The sequence below is a fragment of the Plecotus auritus genome (genome assembly GCF_963455305.1).
Source record: "Plecotus auritus genome assembly, chromosome: 1".
In the NCBI taxonomy this organism is placed as follows: domain Eukaryota; kingdom Metazoa; phylum Chordata; class Mammalia; order Chiroptera; family Vespertilionidae; genus Plecotus; species Plecotus auritus.
In genome coordinates this window covers 98,688,896-98,702,897 of record NC_137770.1, presented here as the reverse complement: position 1 = coordinate 98,702,897, position 14,002 = coordinate 98,688,896, and the positions used below count along the sequence as shown (strand labels likewise).

Sequence of the window (14,002 nt, the reverse complement as noted above, 5' to 3'; positions counted from 1 at the left end):
AGACAAACTATGTGATATGCAAGAAATTTTGGAACAATTTCATCATATGCCCTCACAAAATATTTAAATATGATGGAATAACAGCAATTACATACAGGGTGGGGCTAAAATAGGATTACAGTTGTTTGTATAGAAAATAACACAATAATTAATTGAAAATACAAGAATAAATTGTGTGTTCATTTACAACTGTAAACCTACTTTTGTCTCAGCTGTATTTAAAAGGATGCTTTTAACAATAACAAGGACAAAGCCTTAATACAGCAGGTCCTGGAGTAACGTTTTATAACATTGATGCAATGCCATAGGAACTTAACTATGTCTATATCAATTAGCCTATGGTAAAATCAGTTTATTACATGTCATTTTGCTTTAAGTCATGGAACCTATCCACAATGTTAAGTGAGGACTTACTGTAGTGTATTTTACAGATATTAAAACAGCAGAACTTACTAACAATCAATTATTGCTTTTTAAAAGATAACATGATTCATATGTTGAAATCTGTCAAAATATTGCCCAAACTAATTTGCTTGATAGGGCAATTACAGTATTGCTTACATGATATCTGATGGAAAAATCATCCTGCTCCATTCCAGGAATATTGCTTAAAATGGTATGCATGCAATAAAAGCTAGGATGCATATGAAAATGAAAACAATTATGACTTTTGCTTTTAATTATGGCATGCTAGATAATTCTGCTGAGGAAAACTAAGAAAGCTACATGTAATATGAAAAACATAATCTTCAAAGCATCAAAAAGCTAACGAGATGATGAACAGATAGTAGGCCAAAATCTAAGGAAAGGCAGGAATCTGGAAAGATAAGTCTAGAATTCAAAGATGCTTTTATTCTCAGGATGTATGCTAAAATAGCTGCAAAGGCGAGGGTGACAGAAATTGAAGACCAGAATTTACCTGATCTACCTGAGGTGTGGAGCCTGATTTTATATATATTTGTAAATATCCAAAATATACAAGCATTCAAGGCTATACATTCAGGTTGAGTGAATGAAAGGGGGGACCCTTTCCCCCTCCCGACGTGGGAGTCTGTACATGTTCTTCAATAAATCTCTACCTTTGCTATAAAAAAAGAGTGAATGAAAGGGCCTTGGCTGGTGTGGCTCAGTTGATTGGGCATCATCCCATGCACCGAAAGGTCACCAGTTCGATTCCTGATCAGGGCACATGCCTGAGTTGTGGGTTTGATCCCTGGTTGGGATGTGTGCAGGAGGTGACTGATCAATGTTTCTCTCTCATATCCATGTTTCTCTCTCTCTCCTCCTCTCCTTTCCTCTCTAAAATCAGCAAATATATATATATATGCTCACAAAACAATCACATGTGTCAAAAAAAAAGCTGTGAAGTAAAGAAAATTAACCTTGTGTAGATTTTCAGCTGGTGCTTTGTCAAAAGAGTGGTCAGAGAAACACAAGACTCAACCTTATATTAAGGCTGTCTCTGAGTGGTAAAGGTCCCAGGTACAGGCAAAAAATTTTTCCTGGAGAAAGTGACCGCCATTCTATGTCTCAAATATTTCCTAAAACTAATGTCTTAAATATAACTCTAAACACTTAACGACAGACAGATACAAAAGGAACAAATCATCACAAAATAATAAATTTGGGGGAAATTTTAAATTCTAAAAAGAAAAATACAAAACCAAATTTTAAAACTACAGTAGCCCTGGACAGCATTTCTCAGTGGTTAGAGCATCGGCCTGTAGACCCAAGGGTCACTGGTTCAATTCCCTGCCCAGGGCATGCACCTGGGTTTCGGGTTGATTCCCTAGCTCCAGTTGGGGTGTGTGTGGGAGGCAACCAATGGACAGATGTCCCAACTGCAGACTTTCCACTTTATTTAAAGAAAATTCTAAAGTATATACTGTATGAAGACAGTAGGTAAAATGATTCCAGAAAGAAAGCTCTGAGATGCTAGGAAAAGAAAATAAGTAAAAAAGGAAGAAAGTTAAATACATGAGTAAAATGTAAGGAATAAGATAAAATGATAATATTTAGGTGGTTTTAAAAGATAAGTATAGGAGAGAAAATGGTGGCTGAATAGGCAAACCTTTCTTGCACCTCCTCCCAGGGCCACACTGGAAATAAAACTAAAGTGAGGAACAGACATCCAAAATTACCAAGTGAGGTCCAGCTGAGGAGGAGACGTATATCTAGGAAGAACAGAAAACACCTGGAGACTGGTAGGAAGGGAGAGGTTGCAAGAGGGACTAATCCATCTTCCATGGGCTGCAGGCCAAGAGTGAAGAGGGATCTTTTGGCTACAGGAGGGTCTTTTCCCTTAAAACAGTGGTTCTCAACCTTCCTAATGCCGTGACCCTTTAATACAGTTCCTCATGTTGTGGTGACCCCCCAACCATAAAATTATTTTCGTTGCTACTTCATAACTGTAATTTTGCTACTGTTATGAATCATAATGTAAATATCTGTGTTTTCCGATGGTCTTAGGCGACCCTGATAGCGGTTCTCAATCTGTGGGTCACAACCCACAGGTTGAGAACCGGTGCTGTAGAGCCTAAGAGTCCTGTATTTGGGTATACCCACCCCCAAAACTGAAACAGCCATTTTTCCTGAAAGGAGCTAGCCCCTCCCAGAAGCCACAGCTAAGGAAAAGGAAAAAAACCCACCTGACACACCCTCAGGAGCCCTGACAGCCACACCCAGCATCTTGACCTTCACAGAGGAGACAGCAACAGAGACCAAGCCTATGGGTTTGAACAGTCTCAGGAAGCAACAGTGACTAGATTGGGGATGGGGCCATCCACCCCACTATCCAGGGAACCTGACTGATGCTTTCCCTGCATGGGAGAGCTGATAGAAACTCCAGGTTTCCAGGTGACCCCACTGGTCTGCACACAAGGATCTCTGCCCCACCCAAGGCAAAGTAATATTCTGGACCACTCACAGAAGAGTAGCTCTGGCACAGGGATACACACGCACCACTTTCCCTGAGATCTAAACAACACCTCCTCCTCATGGGAAACCTAGAGGTCTTCTTAAACCCAATTCTTCCTAAAGCCCTTTCAGAAACAGACTTTTGAGTGATTAAGATTGATAGTTGGCTGGCAGGAAAAGGAGGGCGGAGGTGGAGACCCAGGAACCTGGGGAAATTCACTAATCCAGCTTTGAGGCCCATGCTGTTTAAAAACTTGCTTTAGCCCTAACAGGTTTGGCTCAGTGGATACAGCATCAGCCTGTGAACTGAAGGGTCCCACGTTTGATTCTGGTCAAGGGCAGGTACCTCAGTTGCAGGCTCCTGGCCCTGGGCTAGGGCATGCAGGAGGCAACCAATTGATGTGTCTCTCTCACATCAGTGTTTCTCTCTGTCTCTCCCTCTCCCTTCCACTCTCTCTAAAAATCAATGAAAAAAATATCCTCAGGTGAGGATTTTTTTTTTTAAATTGCTTTAGAGGGCAGCTTGGCTCCTCCCACATGCAGCCAAGTCCTGTGAGACAGACACAAACTGTGTATCAGTTGGAGCTTCAAGCAGGTTGCTGAAAGCCAAAGGAGGACATTTTCTGACAGTGGTTAGCACCTAAGTGCCTCCCAGGAAGCCCAGAACTGGCAGACAGAACAGTTGGCTGCAGTCATAAGAAGAGCAGGATCCAAAGGGAGCTCCCAGGAGGCACTAAACTTTGCTAAAATGAACACCACTTCACTTTTTTCTTTCTTTTTTTTCCTCTTCCCTTTTCTAATTTATCTTCTTTATCTATCTACTTTACTGATTTGATAGTATTTTAGTCTCTGCTGTTTCATTCATATATCTAATTTTTCTCTTCCTTTTTCCTACTCAATAATTTTTGTTCTTTTTCTCCTGATTTCTTACCTTTTGTTTTTTTTTCTTCTTCTTATTTTGGGCCTATCTGCTGTCTCCCCTATTTTCTTTTTCAACTTTTTTCTTATTCTTTTATTTTATACCATTTTCATTCTCCTAGAATTTATTCTTATTTTCTTTATTTCAACTCTGCCCCTTCATATACCTCTTTCTTCCCCCCTTTTTTGTATGTTTTTCGTTTTGTTTTTGTTAGTTGTTTTCTTTTTCCTTCTTATATTTTTTTCTTTCTTTTCTTCTATCATTCTTACTATTTTTTTGTTTCTCCTAATTCTCTCTTCTCTGGTGGTTACTTATGTTATTGTTGTATGTTTTGGTTTTGTTTCTTTTGTTGCTTGCTTTGCTATGTTGGATTTTGTTCTGTTCTGTTAGCACATCCACAAAGTGCACACAACATGGTCAGTGATGAGCCTCATAGTCAGCCAGCCTGAGAGGAAATTCCATTCATGAATGGAACAACAACATTCAAGACACAATTACAAAGGAAAACCAAAATAACCCAAACAAGGGGCATTCCTATAGCACCCAGCTCAGGATATCTAAGAGACTGCACCACTGGGTCCCACAAAACAGCTACTACATAAGACCATCCCACAAAGTTTTGGAAGCACAGCAGTTTGATCTAATATATGGAAACAAAGACAAAGAGACAGTAAAAATGGTGAGACAAAGAAACAATCCCCAAATGAAAGAAAAGGAGGAATTGCCAGAAAAATGAACTAAATGAAATAATTCAAAGTAATGGTCATAAAGGTGCTCAAACAACTTAATAAGAACTACAAGTAACTTAATGAGAATATTCTAGAACTTAATGAGAATTACAGCAGCATAAAAAAGAGGTAAAAATCATCAATAAGAATCAAGCAGAAATAAAGAATGGCATAGCTGAAATAAAAAATTCCCTGGAATCAATAAACAGTAGAGGAGTAGAAGTGGAGTACCAAAACAGCAAATTAGAAAACAAGATAGAAAAAAACCCCCACAAACTCAGAGCAGCAATTGAAAACAGAGCTTTGAAACAACATAACAATGTTCACATCATGGGGGTTCCAGAAGTAGAAGAATCTGAGCAAGGAATAGAGAACCTGTTTGAAGAAACAGTAACAGAAAATTTCCCTCACATGGTGAAGGAAATAGTCATTCAACTTCAAGATGAACCTAATCATGATGAACCCCAAAATACCCACACCTAGACACATCATAATTAAAATGGCAAACATGAAAGACTAAGAAACCATCTTAAAGGCTACAAGAAAGAGACAGAAAGTTACCTACAAAGGAACTCCCTTTAGACCAGTGGTTTCCAATGTGGGGCACACACCACAGAGGGGTGCAATTTGATTTTTATGGGGGGCAATTTGAGAATGAGTTATTAACAGTGAATTTTTTGCATTTCTTATGTTTCTAGGAGCCCCATATAGAGTATATAAGTATATATTGTGACTTATTTATGCAGTTCAGTTCTCTATTATATGTTTTGAAACTTTTTTTGCTATTTTTATATCACTTCATATTATTATTATTTTAACAATTTCTTAGTGATTTCTTCCTCAATACTTCAACTGTCCTTTCATTCTTTTATTTTTCTCTTTCATGGATACCATGTTCTTTGGAAACTTATTTAGATCAAGTTAATGGCCTTTTAGGCTTCCTCCACATGAATAGGAGTTCACTTTTTGAATAATAAGAACTATATGTTACAGGGGGCATCATGATATTAGAGATGCTTAGGTGGGGCATGGCCAAAAAAAGGTTGGGAACCACTGCTTTAGACTGTCAGCTGATTGTTCAATAGAAACACTTCAGGCCAGAAAAAGGTGGCATGAAGTACACAAAGAAATGAAAACCAAGGGACCAAATCCAAGACTACTCTATCCAGCAACGCTATCATTCAAAATCAAATGTGAAATAAAGAGCTTCACAGACAAAAAAAAAAGGCTAAAGAGTTTATTACCACTAAATCAGCACTGCAAGAAATGCTAAAGGGACTTTTGTAAGAAGAAGAAATACAGAGACAGAAAGGAACAGAGACATAAAGAATGAAAATGGCAATAAATAAGTACCTATCAATAATAACCTTAAATGTAAATGGCTTAAATGCATCAATCAAAAGACATAGGGTAGCAGGATGGAGAAGAAAACATGATTCATGTACATGCTGTCTATAAGAGACCACGCTCAGAACAAAAGGATGAAAGTGAAGGGATGGAAAAAAATTTTCCATGCAAATGGAAATGAAAGAAAAAAAAAAAAGCTGGGGTAGCAATACTGATATCTGACAAAAAAAAGATTTCAAAATAGAGACCATTACAAGAGGCAATGAAGGGCCACTTCATAATACAAAAGGGATCAATACAATAAGAGAATATAACTCTGGTAAACATATATACACCCAATACCGGAGCACCCAACTATATAAAAAAAACTTATGGAGGATTTTAAAGGAGAGATAAACAGCAATACAATCATAGTAGGGGACTTTAATACCCCAGTGACATCACTGAACAAATCTTCTAGATGAAAAAATCAACAAGGAAATAGTGATCCTAAATGACATACTAAATCAGGTGGAATTAATTGACATTTACTGAACATTTCACCCCAAAGCTATGAAATACACATTCTTCTCAAATGCACCTGGGTCATTCTCAAAGATAGACCACATAGTAAGACACAAACTAAGTCTCCACAAGTTCAAGAAGATTGAAATTATGTCAAGCATCTCCTCAGATGACATGGCATGAAATTAGAAATCAACTACAAGCCCCATTACCTATAATAGTACCTCGCACCCTTGGGAATCAATAAAAAATCATCTTTTTAGTGCTTGGAGACAAAGGTAACACATCTCTTGATATTTTAGAATCACAATAGCATAATGTACAATTATCCCAAACAAACTTACAAACTAATTCTTTGAATGTCTGACAGCAATTTAAAAAGGAGATGAAAGGATTTAATCCCTTCCACTGTGTAGAGGGCCCCCTGGGAAGGCACCTGAGCATTCTCTTCTCACAATCCAATTGCCCACAGCTGTCGCCTGAGCTTTCTATTCATGCTGAGATTGAAGCCTCGTGGTGGCTGGTACCATGGATCTGTCTCTCGCCCAGGGGGTTGAGCTGGGCCCTCCCTGGAGAAGAAACCTGGGTTCCACAAGGTATGTGATCAGTGCCAGAGCCCCGCCAGCAGGCAAGGGGATCCCAAGGCAGGTGCTGGGCGTGGAGGCCATGGGGGCATAGGTTACCAAGGAGACAGAACTGAACCTCACATCACTCTGCTTGGCCCCAGAGGATGGCTGGTTAGCCAGAGACAGGTAAGATTCCTCAGGGAAGGAACAACCAAAGACAGGCACAGTCACAGAGGGGCTATCAGGAGAGAACTTGGGGGTCAACAGAGGTGGGGCACAGACCCTCACCCCCCCCCAACTTTGCAGGGGCCTGAACCCTCACCCCTTCTGAGGGAGGTCTCCTGCCCCCATGGCTGCTTCGCTTCCCATGCCCAGTTCAAATCAGGACCCAGGTAACAGACAGAGACTTGGCCAACAGCAGCTGCCCTCTCATTGCAACAAGACTTGTTTGAGTTGTCTTGTACCCATGGTGTGGGGAAGTGGGCTTTTGATATCTAAATCCAGCCTAGCACCAGGAATGCTCAGGGCCTACTCAAGAAGGCAAATAATCCTTTCCACTAATATTTACAGGGTAAAATAAGATTGTTGTTAGAGTATTAAATTTGACAGTAAAATAGTAGTCAAGTTCTCAGACTCATTTAAATTGGCTAATTGAAATAAGCAAATATTCTAGAAAAATTAATGGTACTGGACAAAAAGCTGTTCCTAAAGTGTTAACTAAAATTTTTATTGGTAGTTCATCTCATGGTAAAATTGCGTAACATGTAATGAACCTAAAGCAGTCATATTTTAGTGCAAAAAATTAAAATTTAAAAGCTATCAAGACTACGTTATAAAATTTCCAAAAGCTTCCTAATATTTAAATAAAAAAGGGGGGATAGTAGAAGAATATCATGTAAGGAAAAATATCCTGTAAGTAAATTACATCTAGAAAATTTTTACTTTAGAAAATTAACTTTCATTTGTAATGCTAATTGTTTAATAGCATGCTATTTAGTCCGTGTGTTTGATTTTTTTGGATTGTTTTTATTGTAGTTGATTTCCAGTTTTATGCCATTGTGGTCTGAGAAGATGCTTGATATGATTTCTATCTTCTTGAATTTGAAGAGACTTTGCCTGTGACCCAATATATGGTCTGTCTTTGAAAATGACCCATATGCACTTGAGAAGAATGTATATTCTGTGGCTTTGGGGTGAAATGTTTTGAAGATGTCAATTAATTCCATCTGGTCTAGTGAGTCATTTAGGATTAATGTTTCTTTGCTGATTTTTTGTTTAGAGGATTTGTCCAATGGTGATAGTGGGGTATTAAAGTCTCCTACTATGCTGTCAATCCCTCCCTTGATATCCTCCAGGAGTTTTTTTATGTATTTGGGTGCTCCTCTATTGGGTGCATATATGTTTACCAGAGTTATTTCTTCTTGTTGGATTGCTCCCTTTAGTATTATGAAGTGGCCTTCCTTATCTCTTTTTATGTCCTTCACTTTGAGATCTAATTTGTCAGATATAAGTATTGCTAACCTGCTTTTTTTTCATTTCCGTTCGCCTGAAAAATCTTTTCCATCCTTTCACCCTCAGTCTGTGTGTGTCTTTTTTTCTGAGGTGGGTTTCCTGTAGATGGCAGATATATGGGTCGTGTTTTCTTATCCAATCCGTTACCCTATGTCTTTTGATTGGGGCATTTAATCCATTTACCTTTAAAGTTATTATTGATAGGTACTTGTTTGTCACCATTTTTATTCTTTACCCCTGTGTTCCTTCTTTGCTTCCTATTTCTATTTTTTACAGCAGACCCTTTAGCATTTCTTGCATTGCTGGTTTGGTGGTAATAAACTCACTTAGTTATTTTTGTCTGTGAAGCTCCTGATTTCACCTTCAATTTTGATTGATAGCCTTGCTGGGTACAGTATTCTTGGATTCAGACCCTTCCTTTGCATGACTTTGTATATTTCATTCCATTCCCTTCTGGCCTGATGTGTTTCTGTTGAGAAATCAGTCACTAGTCTGATGGGGGATCCTTTATAAGTAACTTTCTGTCTCTCTCTGGCCACTTTTAAGATTCTTACTTTGTCGTTGGTGTTTGTCAGTTTAATTATAATGTGCCTTGGCATTGGTCTTTTTGGGTTCATTTTGCTTGGGACTCTGTGAGCTTCTTGGATTTGTGTGGGTTTTTTCTTCCCTATATCAGGGAAGTTTTCTGTCATTATTTCTTCAAACAGGTTTTCTATTCCTTGCTCAGTTTCCTCTCCTTCGGGAACCCCTATTATGCAGATTTTGTTTTGTTTCGTGTTGTCCCAAAGTTCCCTTAAGGCTCTCCTCCTGCTTTTTAATTTTATTTTCTAGAAGCTGGTCTACTTGGGTATTTTTTCCTACCTTGTCTTCTAGCTCACTGATGTGGTCCTCTGCTTCTTCTAGTCTACTCTTGATGCTTTCTATTGAGTTCTTTACAGCAGCAATGTCATTTTTCATTTCTTCTTGATTCTTCTTCATTTCATCTTGGTTCTTACACATATTGTCGAATTTGTCTTCCATTCTTTTCATCCACCTTATGATCATTTCTCTGAATTCTTTCTCTGACAGGTTGCTTGCCTCCATTTTGTTTACTTCCTTTTCTGGTGATGCCTGGTTTTCTTTCATATGTGGGCTGTTTCTTTGTCCCTCAACCCACCAACAAACACTTCCCGTGTGACCACACACTCTCCCTTTGTTTTCTCACTCACACACTATCTTGCAGTTTGCCTTCCTGTCAGCAGCCATCTTCCTAGCCCTAAAAATGTACTTTTAAAAGCAAATAAAAATACCATGAAGATCTTCTGAACAACCCAACTAGTGTTGTATCTTGGAACCACAGTTAAATTAAATATCCTTTCAAAAAGAAAATTTGACTGGCTAAAGTACATAGATAAGTACAACATTTTTTATATATAATCTATATATATAAAAGGCTAAGTTGACTTGCACATGTGCGATACATATAAAGCCCTTGCTGGCACCAATCACACGCATGTGTTTTGATCTGTCATTGTCAATCATGAATTTGGTTGACACTTCTATTATAGAGAAAGGGCAAATAGCAATATTAAAATATTTCTTCTAACTAATTTCCTTTCAATGTGCATGAATCCGTGCATCGGGAAACTACTATATAAATATATGTGTGTGTGTGTGTATATAAATATACACATAGTATGGTTATATAAGTATATGTGTATGCAGGAGTGGGCAAAAGTAGCTTTATAGTTGTGAGCATGTGAAACAGAGTTTATTCTTGTATTATTTATGAATTATTGTATTATTTTTCATATGAACAACTGTAGACCTACTTTTGCCTAACCCTGTACTATATAATTATGTATTATATATATAATTTCTATAGTATAATTCCATCATTCTTAATTATGACAACAGTGTCTGACAAATTACATTATTAGAGACAATAGAGAAAATTCATTCAGTATGTTACCTCATAGTTTGGATACAGTGTTTTCTTCATGACAGATACAGGAACAGAGAATTTGGGTGAAGTTGGTTTCCAAAACAACTTCGTAATTCCTGGATAAGCAGACACCTTTGAAAAGAACATAAAAGGTTATTAAAAACTAACAAATGGTCCCTAAGGAAAATACCCAAGCTCCTATCAAAATCATATCTAGTTACCCAGAAAGTGAGGTGATTTGTTCCACAGCCTCGAAAGTCTGGAAAAAATTTTCATATCCACCAGGTTAGCAAAAATGTAAAGCTGGCAATTGCAAGTGGTGCCCAGAGTGTGTGGAAATTAGTAGAACTACACTGGAGACAAATTGGTCATTTCTAGCAAAATGGGAAATGTGCATGCCATATGATCCAGCAATTTCACCCCACCTATATAGTATAAGGAGATTCTTAACCATATGCATAAAGAGATATGTATAAGGATGTTCATACTGTATATGAAATAGCAAAAAACAAGGCCCAATCTCAATGTCCATTAATAGAGAAACAGATGACTTAATATGGTATATTCATATAACTAAACACTAATAAAGCACAAATAGTATAAACCATAGACGGATCTTAGCAGTATAGTATTGACAGTAAAATAAGCAAGTTTTAGAAAGAGGCATACAAAATAGTGCCTTTATATAAATGTATATAGAACACACAGAACTACATTTATTGTTTCTGATCACAAATACACCTATCTATCTACACTAATAAAAGAGAAATATGCAAATTGACCATACCTCCATGACACCCACCAGCCAATCAGGAATGAGTATGCAAATTAACCCACCAAAGATAGCGGGCTAATTTGCATAAGCAGGCACCAAGTGGCCAGGGGTGGGATGGGGATATCCGCCACATCACCAAGCTTGCATACCCACTGGCCACCGAGCAGCCGGGGGCAGGGAAGGATGCTGACTAGGCATCGAGCAGTCGGGGGTGGGCCGGAATGCCTGGTTTTGTCACCAAGCACCCCAGTCACTCTGGCTCAGTGGGCTGGGCTGGGGGCATGCCCTGAGCCACATGGCAATCACTGGGAGCATGCCCCCAGCCCAGCAGACACATACACACACCTGTAGCCTCAGGGTCTCAGTCTCAGAAGCACCCACACCCCCACGGAGTAATCCCCTCACAGCAGCAGTCTTGGGGTCTCAGCCTCAGAACCTTGCACATCCCCAGCAAGTGATCCCCCACACACACACCTGCAGCCTTAAGGTCTCAGTCGCAGAAGCATCTGCACCCCAGCGAGTGATCCTGCCCCACTGGCAGCCTCAGGGCATCAGCCTCGGAACTTCCCTCGCCCCCAGCTGAGTGATTGGAGAGGGGGAGGGAAGGGGCGGGGGGAGGGGAGGGGTGAAAAGGAGGGGAGGGGTGGGGTGGGGGTATCTGGGCAATGCTGCCCAGCAAACCTCTCTCATTGGGCAGGGTGGTAAATGGGTTTTGTTTAAAATCTTTACAAACTGCAAAGGAAATGTCTGAGGTAGGTTTCACATCAGAAGTAACTTACAACTAATTTCTGAAGGAAAACTGCTACATTGCAGTTTTATTACTACAGAGTACCGCGTGGTCCGGAGGTTGGGCTCCTCAGTGGTGGTGGCAGGTGCTCCCTGCCCTGGTTCCTCAGCACCTTGGGCCAGGCTTGAGCCCACCCAGGAAGGCCTTTTCCCCTACAGTTTCACCAAGGCAGGGAGGTTTTGTAGACATGAATCAGAAGTGCCCACACACAAGTCCTGGAGATGCCGGGGCCGGCAGAAATGACAAACAAATGGGCAAAAGAGCAAAACCAGAAATACCACCGATCCCAACATAGATCATCTTTTTCTTCAGATGACGGTGTGTTTCCTTCTTTTCCGTCTTCCGGAATCGAGACAGATTCAAGTACTGACTATTCTACCAACGGAAAAGTTAAAAGAGGACAGAAAAGGAATAAAAGGAGAAAAGAAAGAAAGGACAAAAGATGAAACATCAAGAAAAAGAAAGAGAAGGAAAAAAGGAGGAAACAACCACATGATATCACCTTTCCAAGGTCTCATGAAATTCCTGTTTAAGAAGTTTATTTTATGACACTTTTAGTTTGGTTTTACATTTTTACTGGTTTTTCAAGACCACAGCAGGTATAGTGTCCAATATATTAAAGAAAAAAACCCTATCTAATAAAAGAGAGAATATTCAGGGGAGGGCAGTTGAGGGTGATCAGGTGGGCAGGGGAGGACAGTTGGGGGTGACCAGGTCAGGGAGGGCAAGTTAGGGGTGACCAGGCTGGTAAAGGAAGGCAGTTAGGGGTGACCAGGCCAGCAGGGGAGGGAAGTTGGGGGTGATCAGGCCTGAAGGGGAGGACAGTTAGGGGTGACCAGGCTGGCAAGGGAGGGCAGTTAGGGGCAATCGGGTCAGCAGGAGAGCAGTTAGGCATTGATCAGGCTGGCAGGGGAGTGGTTAGGGAGTGATCAGGCTGGAAGGCAGAAGCAGTTAGGGGAAATCAGGCAGGCAGGTGAGCGGTTGGGAGCCAGCAGTCCCGGATTGTGAGAGGGATGTCCCAGATTGGAGAGGGTGCAGGTTGGGCTGAGGGACACCCCACCCCTAGTGCACGAATTTTGTGCACCGGGTCCCTAGTGTGTGTGTGTGTGTGTGTGTGTGTGTGTATAAAATCCTAATATGCAAATAGACCGAACGTCGGAACAACTGAACAGCTGAACAACGGAACAACTGAACAACGGGTTGCTATGACGTGCGCTAACCAGCAGGGGGCGTGTGTGGAATATGGCGGGCGTCGGCAGCAGGCAGCAGAGCACGGAATTGGCAGGCATTGGCCATGAAGGGATGGTGGAGCAGGTGAGCGGGGGTGCCAGACCAAGGTGGGGCACTGGTCGCTGTCATTGGGACGAGCCTCTAGTGGTTACTGAAAATTCATTGCTCCCGCATGCTACTCGCACCTGCTGCCAGTGCTGGCCCCGCTTGCACCCACTGCCAGCGCCTGGTGCAGGCCTTGATCGCTTGGCACTGTCAGCAGGAGCAAGCGGCAGCTGCCAGCCCCGATTGCCCTTCAGGGCTTCTCCACCTCCCCCTGCTCCTGAGGGGCAATCGGGGCTGGCAGCTGCCTCTTGCACCTGCTGCTGGCGATGGCCCCACTTACACCCACTGCCAGCACTGGAGCCGCCACTCACACCCACTGCTGGTGTCGGCCCCAACCACTATGCTCCATCAGCGGGTGCAAGCAGGGCCAGCGAGGTCAGCACATGGGAGCAACAGTGGCGGGAGTGGGGCTGCTGGCAAACAGGGGACCAGAGGCCACGGTGGGAGGGGCCGGGCAGGGGTGTGGAGAATGGGCTGAGACCCACCCCTGTGCCCACCACAGCCTCATGGCCCATAGTTTCTTTCAAGGTGCATGAATTTGTGTACTGGGCCCCTAGTTAAAGTATAAAATCAGTGACTAGAAAGACACTCAATTGTAACAGAGACTACCCTTGGGCAAGGAGGAAGAAAAATGGAACTAGGAAGTACAACCAAATGTTAATATTTGTAAATTCTTCATAATATGTCCC

At 41.1% G+C, this 14,002-nt stretch overlaps 1 protein-coding gene across 1 annotated transcript in view; it reads right to left on the bottom strand.

The window, feature by feature from the left end:
- Positions 1 to 14,002, bottom strand: part of TTC6 (tetratricopeptide repeat domain 6) — a gene marked incomplete at its 5' end in the record, with an annotated part of 255,488 nt that overhangs the window by 72,860 nt on the left and 168,626 nt on the right. Inside the window, one exon of the mRNA XM_080653529.1 lies at positions 10,444 to 10,548. Within this exon, the coding sequence (XP_080509655.1) occupies positions 10,444 to 10,548 (105 nt within the window). The remainder of the gene's footprint in view (positions 1 to 10,443; positions 10,549 to 14,002) is intronic.